We start from the raw sequence: 12363 nt of genomic DNA, 5'->3' as shown, positions 1-12363 counted from the left end.
TCATTCATAATGCATGAATAAAACATGAGTACAGTCTGCAGCAACAACTTCACATTCATAAACTATTTATGATGCCTTAAGTATCACTTGCTACCAATCAACAAATAATTTATATATCTTCAGAGCAAATGTGGAAACTTTTAGGGTTTACAAAAAAGCTAAAATGGGCAGTTTACATATCAACACGAGGTAATAATATAAAGTTTATGCAGAAGCAGAAGAATTATCCTTCCATGAATTAGACTGATGCCATAATTCATTGTTAATAATAGATTAGGTAATTTGATTGTAGGCTTTTGTCTTGTCTTTTTGAATACCTTTCAGATTTTGCTTGATCTGGAGGCAGAAACAACATTTGCACCACACACACACTGCTCTAACACGAGCTCTCAAGCAGCAAAAACTCCATATTTACACAAGCATAAATAAGCCCGTAAACATCCTGTCTCTATGCTGGGAGGGGATTAGGGCAGAACTGGAGACGGAAGGGGAAAAGTGGTTGTCAGGATGAAGCAAGGGATCAGAGATGAGAAATAGTATTGACTAAAACTCCAAAATGGATTGAGGTAAATTAGTGACAGACAAGCTGGGAGTAGTTTGCTGTGTTTAATGGTAAATGCATTGTTTTTACCCCAGCTTCTCTCTCTCACATTTACTCCTTGAATTACATTTTTACTCAGACTGCCAAAATTACTGAGAAATGCAGACGGAAGCGGTTCTTTTCAATCGACTACAACTGCAGAAAAGCCTGTAATCCTCCATGAAAAAGATTTTAGTGGCAGTTTGAGCTTGTACACCTTAATAAATTGAGCAGGGTGAATTGGTGCAGTACGGGATGAAATTGTGTGTGTGTGTGTGTGTGTGTGTGTACGTAAGCGGTAGGTAGAAAAAAAATGGTATGAGCATCTGCTCACTTGGAGATGCTAATTTTATCTCTTATTTTAAATCCCTAATAAGACAGACACACGGGGCAAACACACATTAATCTCCAAACTCCAGTGGTGTCAAGAACACTCATACAGAAAATGGAAAACACACTATGTACACACTGTCCACCATTGAGGACTTATTTCCATCAGCCAGATACTTTAGAATGTAATTTTAAACTGCATTGGGCTGCTGCGGATAGATAATGCATGTACTTGTACTGCAATGAGCACGTCAGTACACATGTGCGTTGATAGGGGGCAGTGTTTGGTCATATGTGCTGATTCACCAGCTGTGAGCAGCATTTCCAGCTAAAGTGGCACCTTTCGGCCTGATATCGCCTCTGATATTAGAATCATTGCTATGAGTAGCTTTCCTTTCTGTATGCATCTGCAGCGTAGGAGAGCACAAATAACCTGCACTTATTTCACCCAATTAGGAATCCTTACCTCAGGCAAACAATGGATGTTTTCACATCTGCAAGCATTCTCTTCCACAGGACTACGGGATAATACCGTCATTGTTCTTGACTGTATTGTAAAAATCTATATGTGTGTGTGTGTGTGTGTACGGGATGTGTTCGAGAGTCTATGACACGTTGATCACAAAAGAAATGCTTACAATGGAGGGCGTGTAAATAGGCCCTTGCAAAGCCATGGGATTTAGATGGCAATCCAGCCACAGCAACAAAAGTCTCCTAAGAATTAGAAGATATGCTGGCGAACACAGACATTCTCTCGGCTTCTCTCTCCATCCTGCAAATACATTATTTAAGGATCTCAAAAGCAAACAATCCCCCAGGAGTGTTATATGACAAGAACAGAAAGCCAGTGAGGACATGGCGCTGCTTTTGGCAGCGTTGCGATGCTGAGATCTGCCAAAGATGTTGGATAAAGACAGCGTGGAGGTTTCGGGTGCTGTGATCTGTCGGAGGCAGGTCAAAGAAGAAGCACTGTTCTAAGCAGGCTTCCCTGCCCACAAATCATTTCCATGCTTTTTGTCTCCAGTAAAAATGGGCTACTAATACTAATCTACAGGTGCATTTGACCTCCTACTGTACCTGAAGGGGGCCGTCCCTGATTGCATGCAATTGACAAAAATCAAGGAACTTGAGAAGGGAAGCATAAATGAGGTCAAAAGCTGCAACCCCTGCTGTGAGTTACACAATATTGAAAGTCAGATTTGTTTTTTCAGTGTTTAAAAGTATTTAAGACCAGCTTGCAGTTACATTTAATACAACTATTAAATGTTAATTGAAGTACTTGTGATATAGGTTTTACCTTGCCATGAAAAATCCCTCAATAGTGCTCTTTGTGTCTGAAATAAAAGGGATTATACTGAAATAAAGGAACAATTAAGCAAGGAGCAGAGAAATAGAGAACTCTACTGCCTTCTGACCACAGATACCCCTGTAGCCCGGTGGGCAAAAACAGAACAAAGCAGAAGGGTTTAATCTCCACACCTTTATTCCCATCTCCTTTCCCTCCGGCTCCCTCTTTCTTCCTCCCTTCATCTCTCCCCTGCAGGGTCAGAGTTCAGTTTTGCGATAAAGGAATTGAAACGGGATGCATTCTGTCACACTGACTGACTAACTATACACTGCAGTGATCAGCTCCTGCTATCTGTTCCTCACACAGCCGTCCGTGTGGATGCTGTGCTTCTGCACTGACGGCACCTGTGTTGCTGAGTTTTAATACCTTCTCAGATTCACAATCTCATCATCCTTCCTCCCTCGCTCTCTCTCTCTCTGCTTTCCAGCCTCCAGCTAAAGCGTAACACTGCTCACTGTTTCTTCTATCCTGACTATGCAAACATCATCTTGGTTCAAATAAATGGGCAGAAAAAAACAGGCCCAGACCACCCAAGAAACCTGTCATGTGAAGCAGCTCCTTGGCTAATGAATGCCACTGCCTGTCACAGCGCTATTTACAGTGGAGCAATGAATGCTGCTCATTCAGAGCAAAAGGGCATCTGCAGAGGAGACTCTCTTAATGTCATCAAGACATGTCAACCAATTAAAACGCTTTGTGCTGCAGACACAAAAGCTTCTGTGACAGCATCGATAGATGATAAAATATTTCCAGAAATGATTTTGAAAACCGCCCATTGACTGCTGGGATTGGCTCCAGCTTGACCCGCGACCCGATGAAGGAAAAGCGGTTGGATAATGAATGAATGAATTGAGAAAACCGAGCCGTTCCTGCTCTGAGAGTTGGTTGTTCATTCGCGAATGCCGACACAGCATTAACTTACACTCATGATTACCGCGTTACACTGAATGTGTGATCATTGTGTCTTGTGGATCAAGCTTTTCAAAGAGAAGTTTCAGGGAACTACCAGACTGCGTCACAAGACTTTAAGGTAATGAGTCTTGTTGGGTGTAACTTCAGACACAAGGGCTTTGCATGCATAGTACAGCCATCTGATATGAATGAATAAAGAGATAAGGGATATGCAGCAATCAATAGATTGATCCGTGGCCTTAAGAGGATCGATAGATTGCAAGGATTCATGTAGAGAGAAAACTAGATGACAAGATGCAGAGATTCAACCTATAAACAAAGGGATTGCGGAGGGATGCAGCTGATGGCTAAATAGAGAGCATTCAAAATAGCAGGTGCTACAGGCGAGGGAAAACAGTGGCAGAGATGGATGAGGGATCATGAGTGACAGGAAGCAAGGGAGAACATTCCACCAGGAGTGATGGACAGGACATGTGATACAAGGAAAAAAGATGTTGAGACCAATAGAACAAAACAGAAAGGAATCTTCAGTTAAATATTTCACAGTCCAACTAATTCAGTGGAAGAAAGGGAATAAAAACCTTTATTATTTTTCCCGTCCACCATTGTGATTTATTTTGGTATTTTTCCTTCCCATACCGAGTCCTCCTATTCTCCTCTTAGCCCACTCTCACCATCCATTTGTGGATCCCTGCCGCCAGCATGCAACCTGCCCGATTATGGAGTTGCAAATGATTTTCTTCCCACCATTGTAGCCATTGAATATCTTCCATTACATTTGTGGAGTGAATGGAAGAGGATGAATTATTCATGCCATCACAAAAATCTTAAATGACATATTCAGAATAAATGAAAAAAAAAAAACCCTTGCCTAACTTCCCTAGAATTGCTCGGGGCATATGCCATTTATATGACATGCTTTGGCAAAATTAATGTAGTCTCATACAAGCATTTTCTCAGCAAATGGACATCAAGAAATAAAACATCGTCCTAAATTCTCATTATTTGTGTGCTGCAGTCTTGTCTGTACTTACAGAGTAGGGCGAGCAGGAGTGTGGCGAGCAGGATGAATAGGCTGACACGGTGGGAGTGGGCGGAGCTGCAGTGCATCTTGTTCTTCTTACAGACGCACACTTGAACTTTGACCTCTGTGCTGCTCGACAACGGGGGTTCCCCTGAGTCGGTGATGAGCAACGGGAGCTGGTAGTTGGCTTTCTTCAGACTGTGTAAAAGCATGATCTGGGAGTGTGTGGCTGTGGGTGGGGCGGGCGGGGGGGGGGGGGGGGGGGGAAGACACACAGAAGAGGTCTAATAAAATGGATGTCTGCATTCACAGTTGCTTAATTTACAAAGCAGGAACTAAATATGGGTATTATAATGCAAAACTTATATGCTTCAAATAAGCGTTTGGCCATTCTTGACAAGTGGAGCGACAAAAATTGGCACCACTTAAGTTGCATAAGCTGAGTTACATTTCGTTGCATCACACTGAAGAGTGTCTTCAGCGACACCAAGGAAAGTGCTGCAGACACTCCACGCTGAAATGTGCCATAATATGCAACGCTACACATTGCTGTGAATTTCATGCAAGTTGACTTTTGCTTTTGTATTGAACTAGAACACAAATTGTCCAACAAGGCAACAGGAGGGATCAGCAGAAAACATTTCAAAGCAGATGGCCTTCTTTTAAAAATGCGACCCCCCCCCCCCCACCTCCCTGGCCTCATCAGCAGAGTTGATTCGCTAGAGTGGAGTTTGATTTCCCCTTGAACCTTTATCCAATGAGGGACAAATCAGCTGAGGGCTGTTGTCCCTCGGGACAAGCAGACACAATCTTCTATAGATAGTTAATTTTACGTGACCAGAACTTCTGTTGAAGCAATTATTGTTCCAGAAACATACCAATTCCAACAGAGTGGCAACACCATACATTTTTCTTTTATATTCTATTCCATTTAATATTTCTATTTGATGCCTTTATCCTTTCTCAGATTATTATTCACTATGTGCCCTTTCATGGTTATATTGGTTCTCTTCTACACTTTTTCCCACACAATACTGATGATGATGATGATGATTATAAAGTATTCCATAAAGTATTCTTTCACCTTTTCCAAGTCCTTTTCTTCTCCAGCTCCTTGTTTTTTTTTTTTTTTAACTCATCCTGACCGCAGTGGAGGAGGAGGGTGGAAGGAGGTTGCGGAAAGAAAAGGCGGAAAAGAAATGCGGGAGATTGACCAATTTAAAACAAAAAGGAGTGAGAGAAGGGAAAAGGGCAAAATTTATAAAACCAAATAAAACAATACACACTCTCCACCTTTCCTTAAACTAGCAGGCTTCCCACTATTAGGTCTGGGGGGGGGGGGGGGTGGGGCTGTTCTGGATGGGTGATGGGTCCCTAGGGTGTGAGCTCCATCAGCCAGCTCCCTCCCAAGGGCTTGTGGGCAATAGAGTTAAACGCCTGCACATTGCAGCATCAGACAAATACGAGCAAAATCCGGTAGCAGCAGGGATATTTATTAGGAAACATAGAAAACACAGAGAGAGAGGTGAAAAACAGAACCACTGGCGCCCCCCTGCCTGAAATCTCAACTTCGATTCCCCCCCCCCCTCCCCTCCCATACATTGTCGCCTCCTTTTCCTGTCCTTGTTCCCATCGCTCCCCCGGTTTCATTTTAATTTGGGATGTCTTCTGTTACTCCCCTACACCTGCACACTGTCTCCTTACTACAGACAAACACAAAACACATGCAATACGGCTGGATGTTTCTTCTTTAAGTATACTTTAAGTATTTAACTATGTTTACTACAAGAGTTACAGCATATTACTCTGCTCACACCACGTTGCTCTGCACACAGGTTTATCGTTAACAGTTCTGCCCTTTGTAAATTACACGTGAAAGCTTTCTGACTTGATGTTTTTGTTGAAGATCACCACCACTATCATAAAAATGCTGCTATTTCTTTTCTCTTGGTTTTTACACTGTATATTTGGCAAATTTGGTATGCAGGATTTTAGATAGAAGGTGGCTTAAGTTCACATTTAACTCATGACAAGTGACCTTAACAAAATGAATCGGTTCTTTAATCTTTCATGCTGTACATGTGTTAAAACCTGACTAAAGATGATAAAAGACAGTCTTGATCTGATTTGATGGAGCCAAGGTCGAGATGTCTACTGAACAAAATCAAGAGGAAGCTTTTAAAGTTCAGGAACAGTTGAACAAAGAACAAAAGTTAGTCTTATAGTGAGATAAACAGTCAAGGTATAACGTCCAGGCCTCCTACTCTAGCTCGCTCGCTCGCTTGCTCACTCGCACACACACACACACACACACACACACATACTGCCACTTCGTCCAGCTGCTAGCGGGCTTTCTTTGCTGGTCGTATCTGTCTCCTCCAGCGGGGATGATTGAGGAGTGTCTGTACCTCCCCTCCCACTGTCAGTCACAGTTAATACCTCTGGGCAGGTTTGAGCTCTATGCTGTCACTCAAACACACACAGCGACGGCGCTGCCAGTCATGATGCAAGCCCAAATCAATGTCTTCGTTGTCTACCATCCACCTCCCCTCCTTAACGGACATCAGTTTACACTTTACGGTGAGGAGTCGACGCATGCCATGACTGTATCTGCCAATAAAGCCTCTGTGTTCATCATTGAACATCACGTCGTAGCTCTTTCCATTTGTTCTTACTTTGTACGCGTCTCATAATTACCCTCTTTCGTGCTTTCCTACTTTTCCCAATGTGCTTTTTGGTGACCCTTGTGCAAATGCACTTTAAATCTTTGGCAAAAGGGAAAATAGTGATGAAAAGGTAACCAGCGTTTCTACTATATTGGTTTCCACTTGGTGAAGACATGGACACTTTGCCATCTTGTATCAAAGACATTCGAATAGTTGAAATAATCTTGTGATTGAAATATTTAAATGCTATTATTATGTCATGCTCAGGTGATAATTTGATACTCACAGTTGACCCTGGTAACTTTCCATGTTTTATCTAGTCCCGGCTGTTTGGCCAGCTCTATCTTGAAAGGTGCAGCGTTGGGTGTGAGGTCCTTGTCCCGTCCCCCAACTATGGCCACATTCATATCGTGCGCGTCTTCACACACTCGTGCTACTGATGGCACCACATAAGGGGCATTGTCATTGTAGTCCTCCAGGTTAATGGCCAATGTGCCAGTGCCTGTGGCTGGTGGGCTTCCTGTAAAAACACAAAATAGGCCTTTATCAGGAGAGAGAAAAGACGACAGCTGTGTGTCACGCTATAATACAGTATGCAGTCTTGTCCTGTACATTACAGTGGGAGGATGTGTATTGAAACGAGTGCTGTCAGCAGTAAAAAAGAAAGAGAAAAGTGTAGCCATTATTCTCAAATTAATCTTTGTCACTCTGCAGTTAAAATTCTGTTAGATGTAAAAGCAACAAAAGACCAGATCCTGGTCTTTTAATGACAGCAAACGCAAAACAAAATAAACATGCCATTTAAAGAGGAAAACATGATTCATAGAAACTTGCGTTTAGAAAAGGTGTACTCTGATGTGGCAGAGAGCCAGTTTCTATGTCTGTATGAAATTACACCATATTAAAAGATGTTGGGCTAAAAAAGGAGTGTGGCTGTTCTGTGTTGCTGCTATTACTGCTCCCTGTTTCACTGTGATTAGAGCGTTTTATTAAAGGGAACCACAACAGCTCCAGAGGTCAAGTCCACCATTGATATCTAAAGACAGGATTTGTAATTGAAAAATATGGGTCCTCCTCACACACTCAATACTTCCCCTCCACACACACACACACACACACACACACACCACTATATTTCATTCTTATTGCATGCGGATGCTATTACATTTAGCATTTAACACAGTCTAACATTTAAAAAAGAGCAACAAAAACAAATCAATGCGTGATATTAGGTTTTAGCTGCTGTAGCTAGCCTTCTAATTAGCTAGTTAAGTTAAATGCAATGCATGCGTCAGTTGAAAATGCAGTTTTTGCCAGACTTGTTTTGAAATGAGAATCTTAAATGTCATCTTATTTGCTCCCCGTGTTGCATTATTCTACGTTTTATATACATACCATTAACTGCAGCTCTCATCAGACCTATCTAGAAATGTGTGTTTTTTGTTTTTGGAAAGCCACCGCCCATCCAAATCATTATTCATCCATTCATTCAGTCCTAAACTAGTGGAGGGTTCCAAAGCTTAAGAGGACAGTTGTGTTGATGGATGCACAGCTGCAAAGCTGTGATTGGCCAATTGCTTTTAAGAAGGTGTGAACATAGTTCTTGGAATTTGTAAGATGATGATACTATATTTTATTTAGCGGCCATTTACACTTTGTTCTGGTGTAACCATGAACAAGAACTGGTCCCACTCAAGATGTTACCTACACCTGAGATTAATTTATCATCCTCATGCTGACACAAAGTCTTCAACGGGAGCCACGCAAAGTGCTGCCCAGGCTGCGACATCCCTCTGGCGATGTAGCATCATTCCAAGTGCTAAATATTTGCAGTTTGTGTAAATGCATGAATGTGCCGTGTCAAGCGTGGTGCAAGCCTTAGAGGCATGTGTAGGTGCTGATTCTCTGTAATGGCACTAATCCAACTTAGAACATCTATAGAAACACCTACACACACACACACACACTTCCTCTCTGCGTTCCCACCATCCCACACGCTGGGTCAGGTGCAAAGCTGAAATACTCTCCTCCAAAAACAAAACAGAATAATAATGGATAGCAGTGGCAGATTCCTCCATCGTCATCTAGAACTAAAACATAATCTGCAGATTAACCACATCTATAACTGACTTATCAGAAAATCACCAGGAAGTGTTTTCTTCACCGAGCTCCAAACCTCAGCTGCAGAGACAACAGCGGCTTCCGATTATGAGAGACAAGGAGAATTCAAAAAGCATTTCTAGTGTGTCATAATCGCGAAAGAACTATCTCTACACTTTGATTTTGAGTGAAACTAAAAAAAGCAAACAACCAGTACGTGTGCCTGTCACAGTCTCAGCAGCAACAGTATCGTTGAATTACTTCAGCAAATGCAGAAAGACAATACGCCAAAGAGCAAATCAAAGATAGTAACTCTTCAGGCAAGACCTAAAATAATCTATTATCACTCCTGAGAGGATTACCCATCAGTGAAAAATGCAAATTTCAACCCATTTCCAGTGACGGAGGCCATCTCTGGGCTCGGCTGCCTCTATAAGAGGCAGTTTGTCTTCCTAAATGAACACCCTCCACAACTACAGTAATCTTTCCCTTCCTGTGCTCCTCTCCTCTCCTCTCCAACGCCTCCTCATCCCCCCTTACATCATGCCGGTGTCATCGCCAGCATCAATGAAGCTTGTCTCCTGTCCTCTGCTTCACACCACATTTAAAGCACAGAAAGTTTTTAGTTATTTATTTAAAAAGGATCCCCATTAGTTGATACCGTGGCATCAGCTAGTCTTCCTGGGGTCCGGGATTACATGCATCATAACATGAAAGCACTATACCGTACATATACGCAATACATATACACACTACACATACACACTATATATCCACACTACAGATACACACTACACATATACGCAGAACATCATATCAGTCTACCTCAACAAACATTACATTCATGCATTCGTCATTAAAAACACCTCCCGAAAGGGCATCCAGAAAACAGGACAAACATTTAATTGGTCATTACAGGACCATTGATCAGCTGTAAGTAATGTCTTCTTAAATTGTATTTGAATGAGGTTTTGTTGCTGGAGTGACGGATGTGCAGAGGGCAGCTATTTCACTGAGTGATAGCATGATAAATAACTGTCTTTTTTAGGGCATTTGATTTTGGGTGAGGTAACGTGAGTCGGTCATCACCTGCTGTTCTAGTGAACTGACTGTGGACGTTGCTGCATTTGACGACTTGACTCCGCAAGAACTCGGGTTTATGCTGTTGCTGAAGGATGTAACTGTGTTTTTTAAAGGAGAGAGACAAGATGTCGATCTCTGCTGCTCGTCGTTGCTACTGCAACGTAAAGAACGTAATGTGTAGACGATATTTAAGAAGGAAGGGACATGCAGGCATTTGCTGTGACGGAAAAATATGATGCCAGTTCTTTGGACAAAGAAGCGTCTTTGTGCTCGCACATGACAGATTCTAAAACGTGTTATATACACAAAAGCACTATTTGCCACTTGGCTTTCATCCGGTGTGGAGATCAATGATTATTTGCAATTCAAAATAAACAAAAAATAAATAAATGCTGCTAGAAATATTTCTACTTCTACAGTCGTCAAACTGATCACCTTCACCCATACGACCCCACGTCGGTTCTGACTGTGAATAAAGGAAAATAAATGCTTTGAATTTACATACTGGATGCAAAAGCCGACTGAACGGCTTCGAGACAGATTTTTAACGATATTTATATTTACAGTATGTCTTTCGTGGGTGAAATGTTTGTATTACATTTCTGGGATAAAGAGTGTCTGTGGGAAAAGGTCAGGGTATTTATGACGGTGCGACCTGGAGGGTTAGTTAGATAAGCAGGAGGCAGGTCGCTGACCCTAAAGAAAAGTCCAGAAGGTGTTCATTCATGATAAACTCACCAAGGAAATGAGTTGGTGGAATATCTGGGAGTCGTAAAATATAAATATGTTACTTGGACGGGCCTGAAAGGATATAAAAGCTAAAGAGATCTTGCTGTTGTCAGAAAACACTCTGTGAGTCTTCTCTCCATGCTGTATGTCTGATCTGAGATCCGAGTCATCACACCGAGGCTGGAATTCTTTAGAGAATTAGCAGCTCTCGACATCGAAGCAGTAAGAATTTCCCTGACACTTTCTTCGGGTTATTTACAGAAGAGACCGCCGTTCACATACAGTTTATTACCAAGATTATTAGATTTCATCCTTAATGATTCTCTAAAAAAGTCACTCATGACAAACAGTCACACCTTGAAGAACTTACATTATGAGTAAGTTAAGAATGACAATTTCAAGTGTTTATGTGTAAACAGTCCCAAACAATTTCCATTAAATTAAACTACGGTATGTAAAAATATATATATTAGGATTGTACAGTATATCAGGCTGTGGGCAATGTGTAATAGTATAAAAATGGGTAAAAACCTAAACTTTTCAGGCAAATTCTCACAGGCAGGCTTTTTGTATCTTTATACCATCCAACTATTGGAGACAATGTTTATCAGATGAAAGCAGCAATGATGCAAGGTGAAGAAATTCTGCGAGGCAACCTTTATTTCCTCCAGCTTCTTCTTTGGGGCTTTGCCTGCTACCCTATCTCCAACCACGCAACCTTTCTCCAACTACCTCTACCTGCCCCTGGCTGGCAGGCAGATAACCTGTAATTCTCCCAACGGCCCGGAGATGAGAGGAGCAGGCTGACTGACTGACTCCTGGGCTTGTCGGGTCTAATTCACAGCCATAGGCCGCAAACTGAGCTTTTTCTTCCTATCGCTACATCTAGCAAACACTCCTTTGCTTCCAACACTTTGGCTTTAGGCTAATGTTCTGCCTCTGTCTGGCTGTCACTTTCTGTTGCTATTGATTTATTTTCTCTTTGTGTTGGTTGCCTTTTTGTCTACCCTCTTGGAGAAGAAGAAGGAAAGAAAAGATTCAGACTAGCAGCATTTTGAAATGTGCATCTCCTGTGTGGTAACAATAAAACAAATGCCAGATGATCAGTCTTGGTTATTCCCTTTAGGGTAAAATCCAAGTAAAACATTTTTTTGGAGAGGTGATGGAAGGGCAAAGAAAAAATTGACATTCTCCATTTTCGTTTTCGGCAAAATCATAATTTGATCTGTTTTTCAAAGTGAAATCTGAAAACGGGGTTTTCAAATTTTAAAATGCAATATTTTTTCCTAACATCAGTCTTGCTCAGATCCAGATGAAATTGTGAGAGGGTAAGATACAGGTCCAAACCCTACACGACTATCAAATTCCATAAACATTGGTCATTAATCAACTAAGATATTGAGGAACAAATTTTGAAGCTCCATTGACTGCAATGTTAACTGAAATTTTAAAGTGATCCAGAATCCAGGATCTCCTCCGGATCATCACCAAAATGCAATAATCTGTTCCTGGTAAGATCCCCAATCTTTCCTGAAAATTGTATTAAGATAGTTCCAGAACATTTCAAGTTATCTTGCTAACAGACAGACAA

At 41.6% G+C, this 12363-nt stretch overlaps 1 protein-coding gene across 1 annotated transcript in view; it reads right to left on the bottom strand.

The window, feature by feature from the left end:
• Positions 1–4160: 4160 nt before the first annotated feature.
• The window catches only part of LOC137913884 (cadherin-13-like), a 198792-nt gene continuing 190589 nt past the window's right edge, over positions 4161–12363 (bottom strand). The window contains exons 15-16 of the mRNA XM_068757504.1: positions 7147–7380; positions 4161–4423 (exon numbers count right to left, since the gene is read on the bottom strand). Of these exons, the coding sequence (XP_068613605.1) occupies positions 4161–4423; positions 7147–7380 (497 nt within the window). The remainder of the gene's footprint in view (positions 4424–7146; positions 7381–12363) is intronic.

This window comes from Brachionichthys hirsutus, unplaced genomic scaffold, assembly GCF_040956055.1.
Source record: "Brachionichthys hirsutus isolate HB-005 unplaced genomic scaffold, CSIRO-AGI_Bhir_v1 contig_1409, whole genome shotgun sequence".
NCBI lineage: Eukaryota > Metazoa > Chordata > Actinopteri > Lophiiformes > Brachionichthyidae > Brachionichthys > Brachionichthys hirsutus.
This window is presented reverse-complemented; position numbering and strand designations above follow the sequence as displayed.